Here is a 17,860-nt window from a genome sequence, read left to right as displayed (position 1 = left end):
TTCTTATCACCGAGAAGTTTTTTTTTTATTGTAAGAAACAGAAGTTTGTGTTGTTTCCAGATTTTGGCTATTGAAGATAAAAGTTTCTATGAACATTTACATACAAGTCTTTGTATAGACATGTGTTTTTCTTTTTTCTTGGGTAAAACACCGAGGAGTGGAATGACTGGATCATAGGGTAGGTATGTATGTAACTTTTTAAGAAATGGCTGTTTTCCAAAGCAATTGCACAATTTTACATTTTCACCAGCAATGTATGAGGTTTTCAGTGGCTCTACATTCTCTTGAACACTTGGTACAGTCGGTCATTTTAATTTTAGACCTCTAATAGGTATGTAGTGCTACTGCATTGTGAAGTTAGTGTGCATTTATTTCCCTAATGACTTAATGCTCAGCATCTTTCCATGTGCTTATTTGCCATTTGTGTATCTTCTTTGGAGATGTCTGTTCAGATCCTTTGTCTGCTCCAACAGAGTTCTTATGCTCACTGTTTTTACGGTATGTCTTTTTCCAACCATTTACTTTCAACATTTAAAGTATGTTTCTTGTAAGGCCCTTGCGGGGGAGCTCAGTTGCTTAGAGCATCATTCCAATGTGTCAAGGTTGCAGGTGTGATCCCTGGTCAGGACACATAAAAGAATCAACCAATGAGTGCATGAATGAGTGGAACAACAAATTGATGTTTCTTTTTCCTTCCTCTCTCTCTAAAATCAATAAAAAAATTAAAGTATGTTTCTTGTGGATGCACACATTAGTTATCTATTGCTCTATGACAAGTTTTCCAAAACACTTAGTGGCTTAAAAACTAAACCATTATTATCTCAGTTTCTGTAAGTCAGAAATTTAGGAATGATTTAGGTGGGTAGTTCTGGTTTGGAATATTTCATGAGGTTGCAGTCAAGATGTTGGCTAGATTACAGACATCTCCAGGCTTGCTCACTACGTGATTGGCAAGTTGGTGCTGAATGTTGACGGGGGTGTCCACACGGCCTCTCCGAGAGCTGCTGGACTGCCCTCGTGGCATGACGGCTGGCTTTCCGCACAGCCAGCGGTCCAAGAGAGCGCAAGGTGGGAAGGGTGTGCCTTTTTATCACTTTGTTTCAGAAGTCACATACCATTACTTCTGCCAATTCTGTTTGTTAGAAACTGGTCACTAAGGCCAACCCAGGGGAGAATATCAAAGAATTTGCAGAACTACCACAGAGCATATAGTTGGTTCTGTTTTTTTTTTTTTAAGTCATTCTGATAATCTATAATTTAATTATATTGTTTACTAGTGTGTCTTATTCATTGATATTGTAAAATTTACATTTGCTATTGTATTGTTTCTATTTATCCTGTTTTCTGTTCCTCCTTTCCTGTCCTTTTAAAAATTTTTGACTTTTTTGAATTCTAACTTAATTTTTTTATTTTTATTTTTTAAAAACTGTACTTCTTAGGTTCCTGTATAACTATACAATACATATCCCTGCCCCGGCTGGGTGGCTTAGATGGTTGGAGCATTGTCCTTTACACCCAAAGATTGTGGGTTCAATTCCTAGTTGGGGCAGATACCTGGGTTGTTGGTTCAGTCCTTGGTTGGGATGTGTATGGGAGGCAACTGATGGATGTTTCTCTCTCTACCCCCCACCCCCTAAAATCAATAAACATATCTTTGGTTGAGGATTAAAAAAATTTATATACATTCTTAATTTTTCATAGCTACTTAATTTTATTTTTTAAAATTATTTATTTAAATCTTTTAAAATCGAATGTCCTGGGGTGACGGTGGTTAATAAAATCAGGTAAGATTTTCAGGTTAATAAAAAAAGGTAAGATTTCCTCCTCCTTTTTTTTTTTAAATGACTGAGTAGTATTCCATTGTGTAATGTACCACAATTTTAAAAATCTACTCGATCTACCGATGGACACTTGGGCTGCTTCCAAATCTTGGCTATTGTAAATAATGCTGCAATGAACATAGAGATGCATATTTTCATTTGAATTAGTTTTGGGTTTCTCATACTCCCAGAAGTGGAACCATGGGGTCAGGCTACTTAATGGTGTACCACTGCATATAAAATATGAACCCCCTGTAAACATACAACCCATTTATTTCCCATATCCTTTATTTATTTTAGTATTGTATCTATGTATTTTATAAATTACCCAGGACAATGTTGTTTGTTATAGTGCAGGTTTGCTTGGTAAGAAAATATCTCTAGTTCACTTAACATTCTTCAAGGATATTTTCACTTGATACAGAATTCTGGGTTGACAGTTCTTCCCACCTCTTCCACTTGAAGAACTCTAAGGATGTTTTGCCACTCTTTCCTGGCTTCCACTGTTTCTGATGAAAAGTAGACCACAAATGAAACAGCTGCTCCCTTGTGCGTATAAAATTGCTTTTTTCTTGATGCTTTCAAGATCTGCTCTTTAACTTCGGCTTCGATAACCTGACTATAGTGTGATGAGGCCTTCTATTTATCTTGCTTGGTGCTCACTGAACATCTCAAAACTTTACATAAACTTGTCTTTTATCATATTTGTAAAAAATCTGGCCATAATTTCTTAAAATATTTTACTTGCCTCATTTTTTCTCTCCTCTCCTGGGACTATCATACTCATGTTAGATTATTTGATCTTAAATAACAGGTGTCTAAGGCTCTCTTAACCTTAAAAAGTTTTCTCTCTGCCATTCGGATGGGTAAGTTCTATAGATCTATCCTCAAGTTCACTTTTTTTTAAACCTCTGCCATCATCCTGCTAAGATCATTTATAATTGTTTCATTTCAGATAGTGTATTTTATATTTTTAGAATTTCCATTTTATTTTGAAAAATTTATGTTTGCATATGTTTGCTATCTTTTTTCCTTATGAATTTTTTAAAGTTATTTTTTAATTACAGTTGACATATAGTATTATATTAGTTCAGGTATACAACACAGTGATTACACATTTATATGAGTTACAAAGTGATCACCTCGCTAAGTCTACTACCCGTCTGACACCACACAGAGTTATTACAATATTACTGACTAAATTCCCTACACGATGCTTTCCATTTCTATGACTTTTTTTATATCTGGCAATCTGTACCTCTTAGTCTCTTCCTCATTTTTGACCCATCCCTTCAATCCCCCTCCAATCTGGCAACCATCAATTTGTTCTCTGTTTGTATATGTTTATTTATTTTGTTTAGATTCTACATATAAATGAGATCATATAATATTTGTCTTTCTCTGACTTATTTTATTTAGCCTAATACCCCCTAGGTCACAGGTGGCAAACACAAGGCCCGTGGGCCGAATCCGGCCCTCCACCTTGTTTCTACCTGGAGGCAGTGCCAGCTCCATGCCCCTAGTTAAGGAGTAGTTACATTTATACAGTCCTAAAATTACATTTGGTCCTTTGAAGGCAACCACAAGGCTGATGTGGCTCCTGGTGAAAATGAGTTTGACACCCCTGCTCCAGGTCCATCCATGCTTTCGCTAATGGTAAGATTTCATTCTTTATTATGGCCAAGTAATATTTCATTGTGTATATGTACCACACCCTCTTTATCCAATTGTCTATGACTGGGGCTGCTTCTGTCTTGGCTGTTGTAAATAATGCTGCAGTGAACACAGGTGTACATATATCTTTTTGAATTAGTGTTTTGGATTCCTTTGGATAAATACTCAGAATTGAAATTGCTAGGTCATATGCTAGTTCTCGTTTTAATTTTTTGAGGAACCTGCATACTGTTTTCCATAGTGGCTACACCAATTTGCAATCCCACCAACAGTGTATGAGGGTTCCTATTTCTCCACATCCTCGCCATCACTTATTTGTTGATTTATTGATGATAGCCATTCTGACAGGTGTGAGGTGATACCTCATTGTGGTTTTCATTTGCATATCCCTGTTAGTGATGTTGAGCATCTTTTCATATGTCTGTTGGCCATCTGTAGGTCCTCTTTAGAGAAATGCCTACTTAGGTCCTTTTAGTATATACATACATATTTTTGGTGTTAAATGTATGAGTTCCTTATACAGGGTCTGGCAGAAGTAACGCCTGCTTGAGTGTGGTTGGTAGGGTAAAAACATGGGTGTAATAATTATAGTTTTAATTAGAATATTTTGCCTAAAATGTCATATGGGGTGCTTGAATGTGATACTGTTATGTTACAGAATTACATGCTTATGATTTTGTAATAAAAGATTTTGTAATAAAAAGGGGGTGTTATTTGTGATGGACTCTGTATATTTAGGACATTAGCCCCTTATCAGATGTGTCACTGGGAGATATTTTCTCCTGTTTAGTAGGCTGTCTTTTCATTTTGTTGATGGTTTTCTTTGCAGTGCAAACTCTTTAGTTTGATGCAGTCCCATTTGTTTATTTTTTCTTTTGTTTCCCTTGCCCAAGGAGACGTATCCAAAGAAATATTACTAAGAGTGCTGTCAGAAGTTTACTGCCTATGTTTCCTTCTAGGAGTTTTGTGGTTTCAGGTCTTATATTTTGAGTTAATTTGTGTATATGATGTAAGAAAGTATTCTAATTTCATTTTTTTTGTATTTCTGTCATTTTCTCAACACCATTTATTGAAGAGATGTCTTTAGCCAATTGTATGTTCTTGCTTCCTTTGTCATCGATTAATTGACCTTAAAGGCGTGGGATTATGTCTGGGTTCTCTGTTCTCTCTGGTTGATCTATGTGTCTGTTTTTATGCCAGTACATGTTTCCATCCCTGGAGATAGCTGCCCCTCCAGCCTTTGCCCCGAAGCTAGTCAGTTTAATTCCTCTTGTGTATACCTGGTGTTTTTTGCGTTGCTGCCCCAGCACAGGAGCTTAAAGTAAGTAAGTCTGTGAGCAAGTGAGTCAAAGGCATGATCACCTTCCAACATATAATATTTCATAATGTATCAAAATGCTGTCATACTTCTTATCCCCTTTACACCTCCCAGCACCAGTAGCCAAATGATGTGGCCATGACCAACCCCATTATACATATAATAAAATGACTCATCCTTGCTTCCACCCCTCCAGGAAAGCAATTGCTAGAGTGTCAGAGTGCAACTGAAAATCCAGATTCCATCCCCCCGCTCCAAATCCTGCCTGTTTGCCATAACAACACTGGCCAGTTTTCAGCAGCCAATTTTTCACCTTGTGTGTATATATTTTTTTCTTTGTACTAGCTCTAACCATTTCAATTTGCTCTTTCATATTTCCATAATAATGATCATCACCATAACAACAGCGGTTACCATTTACTGAGTCATTGAAATTGCTAGACCCAGTACAAGATGTTTTGAAACACACTATCCAATTTAATTCTCAGCCCTGTGTGGTAGGTAATATTACACGTCTTAAAGATGAAGGAACAGAAGCTCATAGAGGCCAAGTTCATAGCTGCTTAAAGAGAAAGATGCCACTGGAAACACCGATCACATGACAGCCTGACAAGCTCAGAGACTGAAAGTAACTACACAGGACGGCCTGATCACACATTCCTAACTGGGCTGGTCATAGCAGGTAGTCACGTCCTAGGCTATGGCAAAGGTCAACGTCCACCTCCAGTGAGCTCTGTCCACTGTTTATGCATCCAGGATAACATATCCGAGTAATCTCCTTTTCCTCCTCCTAAAGGCGCAACCACTGGCACCAGAGCATGACACCGTGGAACCCCTCATTGCCATCTTGTTCCCCGCACACCACCTCTACGTGCTGTCAATGTGGGTTATTAACTATCTTGCACCCACCACTGTAAGAGAGGTGTGTGTTCTTCCGTGATTTCTCCCGCCTCCTTCACCTACCAACAGTGGATTGATTTCCTATAACTCTTGTCCTTTAATTCTAATGTATAAAAATAAGCTGCAAAACTGCCATTTAGTGGAGATCAACTTGTAAGTTATAAAAATGTGTGATCGGTATGTTCCCCATCAGTATGTTCTAACAGAACAATGCAGGTCAACGTGAATAAACCACCACACTGCACACCGCCATTCCTAACCCGCAGAGATTTTCGGGCCCAGCATCACATGTTCTCTGTGCAGGCTGGTCCCTTCTCCTCCCCCTGCCCCTCTCCAGCTGTCAGCTACTGTGTGGTCCCACTTATATGCGAAATCTAAAAAACAAAACAAATGAAGAAAAGACCCACAAGCAGACTCAGATCTACAGAACAAGCCGGTGGTTCCCAGCTGATGGTTGAGGGGGGGATTATGGAAACAGAAAAAATGTTACAACAAAACGAGTACTGTATATAGCCCATCCATTCAATAAACACTTATTTAAAAGATTGAGTGATGAAGTCATATGATTCCAAATACATTAAAAAAACTCCATGGACATAGAAATGGATTATATACAGCAGAATGTAAATAAAAGGACTCTGAGTGGTAGGACCATTGGTGTTTTTTTTTTCCATTTTATACTTTTCTGGAATTTCCAAATTTTCTGAATGAACCCACATTTTTTATAATTAGAAAACAAGTTAGGCAAAGATTTTCAAGAGACTAGACGTGAGCAAAACATAAATGTTAAAAGTGAAAGGTGAGTAACAGGCTCTCTAGGAGCACAGGGAAAACCAAAGTCAGACTGTTTCAAAACCTCAGACACGTCAACGTTGTCTAAACCTGTGAGAACTTGAGACACATGGTCAGAGCTGACTTATATTTTTCTTCACCTTCCGTTACTATCAACTTGTCAATTCCCTTTAGAGGAGGATCTTATATAGGAAACAAATGGAAAAAGAAAAGAGGGACCTGTGTAACAATCACCTCTATCCTAACAAGACCCAACCCTTGGCCCCAAAGGCAAAGTTAAAAGAGAAAACCTTCATTTTTGAGAAATTGCAGGTTACATAGCTGCTGAAACCTGCTTGGAAGTTGAGGTCTTCACAGTAAAGGATATTGTGATTTTAAATAGCATTTAAAATGCAAATAAGGCTCCTAGCCATGAACTTTGTATTTCTATTGAGGCAAGTCCATTTTAGAAAAGAGATTCAATTTGAGGATGACGTGAAACTGACAGATGAAACAGAAGCCACTGGCCTCACTTACCTCTGGAAGAGAGGACTGGGTGCTGCGTGTCTGCTTGATGGCTTCCTCGTAGCGGGGAGGGTCTTTCGTCTTGGGGACTGGGCTCCCAAATAGAGAGTGCTGGATGACAAACTGCTGGGTTGGAGGGGGTGAACTCGGCTGTGGCAAACAGAGGAGGAGCACATGTCAGCTCTGGGTAGTAAGCTTCCTCACACCCTGGCTGGGCTCAGCCCCACTGTTTTTCACACAGCGACCAAATCATGGAACTCCTAAGCCTATGAGGCCAAGTCAGCATGGGTGGGCCACTTGTGTGGGGACAGCCGTCTTCACTGTGGTAACAGCTCAGCTGCCCCTTAACAATGTCACCACGGTATTTTCAGCTATTTCCCCTATGAATACTGATCTTCAGCCATTCCAAGTCTAAAGCTTTGGAACGATGTGTACCTAGTAAGCGTGTCACTGCTGCGGTCACCACAGGGTTACCTTGCTGGGAGGGCTGGGTCCGTTTTGCAGGGATGGGAGGGGCGCACTTCTGGACTGGAGAACACTGCTGGCTGTCTTGTTAATAAAGGGCTGCTGGACCGCTGGGGCAGGTGGTCTCTGATATGAAAGGACTGTATTGGATGCTGAGGTTGTGAAAGCCTGTAGTGAATAAACATTTTCCCATCAGTTTATCCTTCTGCTGTTCCTGCTAAAGAAAATCATGTTTTAATTAAAACAGGGGTCGGCAAACCTTTTCTGCAAAGGTCCACAGTGTGTAAGTTTAGGGTTTGCGGGCCGTGCTGCCCCTGGGGTGACTGCTCACTTCTGTCACTTTAGCAGAGAAGCAGCTCGGACAACATGTAAATAAATGCATGGGGGGGGGGGGGGTCCAAAACAGCTTTATCTGCAAAAACATGTGGGGCTGGGTTTGGCCCACAGCCATGATTTGCCACCCGATTTTCAAGTGTCAGTGGTCCCTTTACTTGATGGCTCATCTTTGATGGCAGGGTGGACAGTGCTTTGTGGGAAGGCAGCATTGGCTCAGTATAATGTCCCTTGAAAATGACAGCTCAATTTCATCTTTTATAAATTTAATGTTTTTTCAATTCCCATTTAGTCCCTTCATACCCCTTGCCTCCCAGCAATCACCGCGCTGTTATCTATGTCTATAAATCCTTTTTCCTTCTTGCTCAACCCGCCCACCCCTAACCTTTCCCTCCCCCCACTAGCTATCATCTGCTCTCCATCTATAAGTCTGTTTCTATTTTGCTTGTTAGTTCAGTTTATTAGATTCTACATATATGAGTGAAATCATACGGTATTTGTCCTTCTCTGACTGACTTACTTCACTTAGCATAATACTCTCTAGGTCCATCCATGCTGTCGCAAAGGGTAAAATTTTCTTTTTTTTTTTATGGCTGCATAGTATTCCATGTGTAAATGTCCCATATTTATTTTGTCCACTCATCTATTGATGGACACTTAGGCTGCTTCCATATCTTGGTGACTGTAACTAATGCTGCAATGGACATAGACATGCTTATATTCTTTTGAATCAGGGTTGTGGGTTCTTTGGATCTATTCCCAGAAGTGGGATTGCTGGGTTAAAAAGTATATCCATTTTTAAATTTTTGAGGTGTCTCTATATTTCTTTCCACAGTGGCTGCACCAGTCTGCATTCTAACCAACAGAGTACTAGAGTTCCCTTTTCTCCACATCCTCACCAGCACTTTTGTTGTTTGTTGATTCATTGATGATGGCCATTCTGACTGATGTGAGACACCTCACTGTGATTTTAATTTGCATTTCTCTGATGGTTAGTGATGTTGAGTATCTTTTCATATGTCTATTGGCTATTTTTATGTACTCCTTGGACAAGTGTCTATTCAGGTCCTTTGCCCATTTTTAATTGGGTTGTTTTTTGGTGTTGAGTTTTTTAAGTACTTAATAAATTTTGGATATTAACCCTTTATCAGGTACATTGGTGAATATTTCTCCTATTCTGTGGGTTGTCTTTTTTTGTTGTTGATGATTTCCTTTGCTATGTAAAACCTTTTTAGTTTGATGTAGTCCCCTTTGTTTCTTTATTTTTTGTTTCCCTTGCCTGGGGAAATATATCGATAAAAAATATCTATGAGCAATGTTCAAGATTTTGCTGCCTATATTTTCTTCTAGGATTTTTATGGTTTGTGGTCTAACATTTAAATTTTTGATCCATTTTGAATTTATTCTTGGGTGTGATATAAGAAGGTGGTCTAGTTTCATTTTCTGCATGTTAATGATGGTCTGTCCATATTTCATTGGAATATTTCATTAGAAATATTCATTTTCTGTCCATATTTCCCAACACTTTTTATTGCCTAGAATATCTTTAGCCCATTATATGTCTTGCTTCCTCTGTCAAATATTAACTATAAAGGAGTGGGTTTGTTTCTGGGCTCTCTATTCTATTCCATTGATCTATATGTCTGTTTTTATGCCAGCACCATGCTCTTTTGAATACTACGGCTTTGTAGTATAGTTTGATATCAAGTAGCATGATTGTTCCAACTTTGTTCTTTCTCAGGATTTCTGTTGTTATGTGGGGCCTTTTGTGGTTCCAGATATTTTGAAATACTTGTTCTAGTTCTGTGAAATATGTCATTGGAATCTTGATAGGAATTGCACTGAACCTGTAGATTGCTTTGGGTAGTATGGACATATTAATAATGTTAATTATTTCCCTCCATGTACATGGTATGTGCTTCCACTTATTTGTATCTTCTTCAATTTCTTTCTTTTTCCTAGTACAGGTCTTTTACACCTTGGTTAGGTGTATTCCTAGGTATTTTATTCTTTTTGAAGCAATTGTGAATGGGATTGTTTTCTTAATTTCGCTTTCTGTTAGTTTGTTATTGGCATATAAAAATGCAACTGATTTCTGGATATTAATTTTGTATCCTGCCACTTTGCTGAATTCATTTATCAGTTCTAGTAGTTTCTTGATGGAATTTTGGGGGTTCTCTATGTACAGTATCATGTCATCTGCAAATAGACAGTTTTACTTCTTCCTTTCCAATCTGGATGCCTTTTATTTCTTCTTGTCTGATTGCCATGGTTAGGACTTCCAGTAGTATGTTGAGTACAAGAGGTGAAAGTTGCCATCTCTGTCTTGTTCCTGATCTTAAGGTGAACTCTTGTAGTTTTGCCCATTGAGTATGATGCTGGCAGTGGGTTTGTCAGATATGGCCTTTATTATGTTCAGATATGTTCCTTCTATCCCCACTTTGCAGAGAGTTATCGTAAATGGGTGATGGATTTTATCAAAAGCTTTTTATTCTCTTTTGATATAATCATGTTGTTTTTATCCTTCATTTTGTTTATGTGGTGAATCACATTCACTGATTTGTGAATGTTGTACCACCTTGCATTCCTGGAATAAATCCCACTTGATCATGGTGTATGACCTTTCTGATGCATTGCTGTTTGGTTTGCTAATATTTTGTTGAGGATTTTAGTGTCTATGTTCATCAGGGATATTGGCCTATAATTTTCTTTCTTTAAAGTGTCTTTATTTGGTTTTATCTGGAATTAGGATAACACTGGCCTCGTAAAATGAGTTTGGGAGTTCCCCCCAGCCATTGAAATATCCCTCTGGTACTTCAGTTGCCACGTGTGGGAGCCCCACCAGCCCTCTCGAGTCTCCTCTACACTCCCTACCAGTCAAGTTGCAGTGAAGTGGTTTCTTCTGTCTGTCCGTGGTTATAAGGCTTTTCTCTCTAGCCAATGTTCAGTTGGTTATTCTGGATGATTTCTCTATAAATTAGTTGTAATTCCAGATTGGTCCTGGGAAGAGGTTAGTGTAGCTTCCACTCACTCCTCTGCTACCTTGGATCCAGTGACTCTCAATTTCTAATATGCCTCACCAGAGTGATTGCATCTAGTCTCCTGACTTTAATGTTCACAGTGCATCCAATGATCCCCAAAACCACCTCTCTCTTCCAACCTTGCTTCCAAATGCCAGAGCCACATTTACAAACATATATTTGGGATATCTCAGGTTTCAAAGATTCCAAACTCAGCTTTCCCCTTTCTTTCCTCAACCCCTAGCCTCTGGGGAAAAGTAATTCCTCATTTTACCTTCATATATTTTTAAACTTTAGTAAATGGAACCATCAGTCTATTTTCCCTCAGAGCTCACACTTCTTAGAAATGACTCTTGGCTCAGGCCTCTGTTCTCAGTGTCCTTATTATCTGTCACTGGAGTCCTGCCCCAGGGAGCACATTGTGCCTCCCTGCCTGTCAGCCACCTACCAGAAGTATAATCTCAGCACACACACCTGATGGGACTGTCTTTAGGATAAGAGCATACTTTTTGCTGGTGTGTAAACCTTCTTACTACCTGGCCCCTTTTCCATCCTACCCAAAAGGCTATGCATGCTGTGGCCACAATTTTCTAGTTGCTTGAAAATTTCTCCAAATCTTGGCAAAGCTCCATTTAAGATCTGCTCCCTTCTAAGAAACTGTCTTCTGCTCTGTCAGGCAGAGGTGAGATTTTCTTCCTGTGGAACTACAAAGTGTTCTGTTTAGCTCCAATGAAGAGCCAAAGGTTTTAGGACCTTTTGCAAATGTATGGCCAGATTATTGGAATTGTAACAATTTCACAGAACTAGTTTGCTTATAAAAATATTTCATATACTTCATGCCACTAGTATCCTGAAAGAGAAAAACTTACCCTGTATTTTTATTGTAAATAAACATTAGTATTTCTTAAACATGAAAGTACGTGTGTGTTTATATCCCTCCAAACAGTACAAGTTCTCTGGGTGATGAGTTCTGTAAGTATATTCCTCTTTTAAAAAAATAGAATTTACTAATATTTGGTAAAATTTTCTTCCTTTAAGTTGGAAGTAATGATTCCTAATTCTATTATATTGAGATTTTGGGAATAAACCCTTTTTGTAGAGATACTGTTTTTCCCTTTCACCCTAAAACAAAGAAAACTGTCTCCACGACACTAAAATGTTATTTTGGGCCCAAACTAAGTAATACGCAACTGGAACTCCTGCAGTTTTTCAGAGATTCCAAAAGAGAGGATGTGTACTAACGTGATTGTTCCGATGCAAGAGGTTGTCTCTGCTGGTCCCTTGAGCTGTCTCAGCCGAAACAGCTCACACCACCCTGGGGCACATCTACAGGTCCATCTAACTATCTAGGTTCTTTCGTGTAGGAGATGAAAACTCTGGGACTGATATTAATTCTCAAGGTTTATAATATTAAGACCTGTTTTTGAGGCCTTAGTATTTTTCTGGCAAGGAGATGTACACATAGCTCCACCTACTGGGTAAGTGGGAATTTTGCTAACTTTTGGGTGGGAACTGGCGAAGAAGACACTGAACCATAGATCAACACCGTAATTTTGAAGATGAGGAAAATGACACTCAGGGAAAGAAAGTGAACTGTATATAAGGCCCAACACGTAGGTGAAGCAGAATGGGACGTGAGGGTGATCTGGATGCAACATGTGTCACCCCACTGATCGCCAGGGTCGATTCGACTGATCTGGCTGGCTAGGCAGGTATCCCCTTCCTCCCTCACCGATCCATGTGCATCCCTCCTGAAGCTGCGCGCTCGGTCAAAGAGGATGGCTTCCCAACCAGGAGAGAGGACTGGTCTTCGGTCAGGGGTATACGAGTAGCTGCACCCCTCTGCTAGAACCTCCAAAGGAGCTCTCAAGAACTCTTTCTCTTTCCCAAATAATGGATAATCTACAGCCAAATGACATCTCACTTGATGCTCCCGGATGGGAGATGGATCATAGAACAGAACAAAGGGAGCTTCCCTGGATGAAGCCCTGTGAAGATACTGAGTGGCTGAGCAGATGAGAGTACCAATCAGCCCCTGTCTGTCACCCATTAGCATTCACCAACCTTTCTGACTTGCTGTGGCTGACTGAGCACATGTGGTGTGAACGTGTCTGGTTTCTGAGGTACAGTCTGGACCAAGCCTGAGGACAAGGCAGTGGTTGCTATCTGAGGCTGAGTCTGGATTCCTGCTTGTGGTGGAGTCTAGGATGCAAAAAAAAAAAAAAAAAAAAAAATTGTCATAATCAAAGTTAGAATCAGGAGTTTAGATGTGGTCATTGGGGATCACATCTGAAATGAAATAAGGTAAAATTTTACAGATATATACTTCAACTCATTGGCACCTAAATTTGAGCCTTAACAATTCAAAACCATAGACTTAAACACCAGACCAGTTATTTTCATGCTCTTATTATTCTTTAAGTGGCTAAGATGTTCATTTGGAAATTCTGTGAAAATAAAAAACTGAAATAAAAAGAACCTGTAGCAACTTTACATCGAATAGGTCAGGTATTAAGAGCAGCAAGGAAATCTGTGAGGCTCAAGAGCCCAAATTCCTGCATTTAAGCTGCAATATGTCTGCTCTCTGGGGACAGCCAGCCATGTGCCCGCACACACAGGCCCAGAACGAAACGCAGTTCTTCTCCTAGAGCAGGGGAGTCAAAAACTCATTTTCACCAGGGGCCACATCAGCCTCGCGGTTGCCTTCAGAGGGACAAAATTACATTCGCCCTTTGAAGACAACTGTGAGGCTGATGTGGCCCCCTGTGAAAATGAGTTAGACAGCCCTGTCCTAGAACATCAACTCTAATGGAAGATTTGGACAGGGGAAAAGTTCAGAAATGCTATGTTAAAGAGCAGACTTTCCACTTCATAGACACTCTAAAGATTAAGCAGGGGAATTAGCATTTTCACAAATGCCAAGGGCCTGTGGGCCATGCCTTCTCACCCCAGGGCACACTCTGCTAAGTATACCTGGGTGGTCAAGGTTGAAAAGCACTGCTTGTGGACCATTTCACTGAAACCTATGGCAATCACGCTACATAAAAACAAACTTAAGGTCAATGCACAGGTTATGTAAGCACGAAAAGAAATTTGACCAGTAACAAGTCTCTCAACATCTTCACTTCCAAATGTTGTGGCCACATTTTCCTTAGTGTAGGCATCTTCACATTACTGGTGCCTTTCAAGGACTACATTTGGGAGGTAAAATATAAGAGAGGATATAAGAGTCTCAAAGCTCTGGAGTCAGAAGGCTGAGGTTTAAACACTAGTTCTGTTCTCAGGCAACTTGCTAAGTCTTCAAGGGCCTCAGTTTCCCTATCTAGAAATGGGTTTTATCACTTGGCTCTTCTAGGGAAGGGAGGATTAAATGAAGTAAGCCACTTAAAATACTTGATGTTGTGCCTAGTGCATAGTAAGTGCTCAGTGATAGTAGCGATTATCATGATGTCATAGGTATTTAAAATGACTACATATACTATACTGTGTTCATTAAAGGTAAAAGGTACCATATGTAGAAAAGCACCCTGTTTTGTTACTATATAAAAACAGTGCTGATGACTCAAAATTTTGAATACCCCAGCCCCCCCCCCCAAACAGTTTTCTGCAATTGTGAAGCCTGATTTGGATGCATTTATGAAAACGCTCAGGTATCTGTCACTAGCAGAGTGTCCATTCTATGCAGGCTGCAAGGCAAAGTAGTTAGAAGACACACTTCACACCTGGAGTTTGAGGCTGCCTACGGGGAGCTGCACTGAGGTGACACTGGAGCCCTGGATGGACACGGGGAGCAGCAGCTGAGCAGTTTGCGTGGTCAGCAGAGCCTGAGGCTGAGCAACAACAGCAGGCGGCGCCTGTCCCTGGGAACTCACGTAAAACTGTGGGACGATGCTCTGCTGCTCTGCCTGGGCCACAGGCACCTCTTGCTTGATCACCACAGCCTTTTTGGCAACAAGGGTCTGGCCACCTGTAGAGACAGGCTGGCCTACAGAATGGCTGGCTCCTGGGACAGGCTGCCTGGGGCTGGAGCAGTCAGTGAGTGAGGTCTCATCTTTGATGGAGGAACTGACACTGCCATGCTTCTGCTCTAACTCGCCGACGCAATTAGCTGGGGCGCTGGGCTGGGGTTCCAGTGGCCGCCGCTGCTGCTGCTGCTGCCCTCGTTTTTCAACCTCGAGTTGCATTTTCAGAACTTCCACGAGCTTCTGCTCTTGTTCCAGTTTCCTCTTTAGCTCTTCAATCTGCTTCTCTTTCTCCTGAAGCTTGCGATCCTTCTCAGCTGCATCCAGTTCCAGATTGGACAGAGTGCTGCTGGTGGGACTTAGGCTGTCTTCATTACCTGTTACTCTCAAAGGAGATGAACACAAGAACTGTGAAGGAGACATCATGGTCATAATCTCAGTGAACGTGTCTGCCATGTTTGTGTCCTCGGTGCTGAGACTGGACTGTTCGGAGGGAGACGGTGAGATCGGCAGAGGCGAGTTAACAGTTTCCACGTGGGCTGCATTGCTGGTTCCAGCAGACGGCAGTTCTGCCTTGAAAGTAGAACCTGAGCTAGTCACACAGTTTTGTAGTGTGGTAACTGGCAACGCCATGGTGACTTCTGGGTTACTGGTGACGATGGCAGATGTTGACACTGCCACAATGCCATCAGTAGCAATGCCATTGCTGTTCATTTCCTGGTAGGGTTTCAGGCGTTCGATAAGGTTCGGTTTGGTGCCTGACACTGGAAGACCCCTTAACTTCAGTTCTGTCTTCAATTCCGATACCTAGAAGTACAAACAGATCAGCTCTCTTCTGGTACTAAGCTTTCTGACAAACCCACACGACAGTTTTATGACCAGGAACGGGGCCTACATCTGGCAGACAACTCCGTATTATTGCATATCTGAAAGTGGGACAGTTCCTTTTCCCTTTTTAACACACACAACTATAGAGTGGAAGAAACTGAAAGGCCGGTAATAAATAACAAAGCAAGAATTTTTAGGAGTTAATTTCTGTTATGTCAAAGAAAAGATTTACTACTAGAAATGTTGATGACAGCAGCTCCATTTATTGAGTAATTACTATGTGCCAGACACTGTTGGAAGTGCTTTATTCTTTCACTTAATCTTCACATGAGATGCAGGTGTTATCATTACCATTTTAAAGATGAGGAGATCGAGGCAGAGAGGTTGAGTCACCAGTCCAAGCTACCTCAGATAACAGAAGGCTCAGCTCAGTTAGAAACCCAGAATGGCTGGCCATGGAGATCACATTCTTAACTGTTACATTTCCCCACTTCTCCCAAACTTGGCAATGAGCAGGGGGGAAAACTGTCTCTGGAATCAGAACAGGTATGGTGCTGGCACCAGGTATATACTCAATAAATGAGAGCTATTACTGGTCACTGTAACAATATTGTAAAATAAACTTAATGGATGTAAAAGGACAGTACCTCTATGCGGGCTATCATATTGTTGGTGAAGTTAAACATCTGCTAAAAACTACCTAGACAAATCTTGCAAACCATTTACATTGTTGTGGTACCTGTGGGTGAATAAACTCTACTTGGAATTATCACCTTTAAGTCATCCAGGCTAGAAGGCAGAGGTCCTGGCTTTCTCACGGGAGCAGACATATTTTGTCTTGCTGTGTTAGGTATGGTGTTGTTCAAAGCTGAATTCCCACTGTTGTTATTTTTGTCATTGAGAGGCCTTCAAAAGAAAAGGAAAATCAGTTTATAAGAAAATAATTTCTGGATATGACATTGCTTCTGCTAAAAGTTCGTTAACTTAGAAAGAGAAAAATACCATGGTCATGAATGGGAAGACTCGGTCTGGGAAAGATGCCAATCTAAGTAGGTCCCAATAAAAATCCCTATAGGTCAGGGTGTCCAACCTTTTGGCGTCCCTGGGCCACACTGGAAGAAGAGTTCTCTTGGGCCTCACATTAAATACACTGAGGCACATGATCACACAAAAAATCTCATGCCGTTTTAAGTAAATTTATGATTTCCTGTTGGGCTGCATTCACAGCCATCCTGAGCCGCATGCGGCCCCTGGGCTGTAGGTTGGCCACCCCTGCTTAGGTTTTGCTTGTTTGCTTGCTTGGTAGAAATTTACAAAATGGTTCTAAGATTTATATGGGAATGCAAAGGACAAGAATGGCCATGGCATCCTTGAAGAAGAAAAGCAAAGTGCAAAGTGGGAGAGCCATACCACTACATACCAATGTTTATTAAAAAGCCAGTTATTCAGATGGTGTGGTGCTGGTGCAAAGACAGAACAACAGACAAATGGGAGAGATCAGAGAATACAGAAACAGACCCCCCCCCCCACCACCACACACAAAGGTGACACAGCACTCCAGTTCCACCAAATGGTACTGGGCCAAGCTGGATATTCATACAGGGAAAAATAGTGCTCCGGATGACCCCTACCTCACATCATCCCCCAAAGCCTCAGTGTGAATTTTGAAAACAATACAGCTTTTAAAGAAAACTAGGATAATATCTTCATGGCCTTTGGATAGGAAAAGATTTCTTAAACAGGACACAAAAGCACTAGCTAAAAGGGACATCTTTAAGAGGGTGAAAAGTCAAGCCATAGGAGAAATAATACATTTTTCTCACAAAAGTCTCATATCTACAATATATAAAGAAGTCTTGCAAATCAGTAAGAAGACTCAAAGGGAAAATCTTGAGTAAGTGTACCACAAGATAGTGTGAGGTCTGTCCAGAAGGTATCTAGTCATGCAATATGAAAAATAGAAACATCTATGAAGAAGATACAAGATACAAGAAACATTGTACATAAGACAATGACACCTCAGTCCCCTTTTCAAAGGAGGCATCTTGGGAACTCACACAGTTCTCTCAATCTCCATCAGCTGCCCCATTATATTTTCCTGACTCTCATCAATGGTTTGAACTCTCTTCCCTTTCAAAGGGGACTTTAGTTTTGGGAAAAGCCAGAAGTTGCAGGGCACCAAGTCTGGGCTGTAGCGGGTCTGAGTCACCTGGGTGGTTTGATGTTTCAACAAAAAACTGCATG

General features: G+C 40.7%; 1 protein-coding gene across 7 annotated transcripts in view; it reads right to left on the bottom strand.

Annotated features, from left to right (window-relative positions):
• MRTFB (myocardin related transcription factor B) overlaps positions 1-17,860 on the bottom strand; it is a 293,387-nt gene that overhangs the window by 8,588 nt on the left and 266,939 nt on the right. For 6 of the 7 annotated variants that reach the window (XM_053929332.2, XM_053929333.1, XM_053929322.1 and 3 more), the window contains 5 exons: positions 16,390-16,522; positions 14,549-15,595; positions 12,891-13,028; positions 7,483-7,641; positions 7,021-7,158 (listed from right to left, as the gene is read on the bottom strand). In XM_053929332.2, coding sequence (XP_053785307.1) covers positions 7,021-7,158; positions 7,483-7,641; positions 12,891-13,028; positions 14,549-15,595; positions 16,390-16,522 — 1,615 coding nt within the window. The remainder of the gene's footprint in view (positions 1-7,020; positions 7,159-7,482; positions 7,642-12,890; positions 13,029-14,548; positions 15,596-16,389; positions 16,523-17,860) is intronic. The other variant, XM_045204469.3, reaches the window with a different exon arrangement.

This window comes from Desmodus rotundus, chromosome 1 (assembly GCF_022682495.2).
Source record: "Desmodus rotundus isolate HL8 chromosome 1, HLdesRot8A.1, whole genome shotgun sequence".
NCBI lineage: Eukaryota > Metazoa > Chordata > Mammalia > Chiroptera > Phyllostomidae > Desmodus > Desmodus rotundus.
The sequence above is the reverse complement of the archived record's forward strand: the minus strand, read 5'-3'. Positions and strand labels throughout refer to the sequence as shown.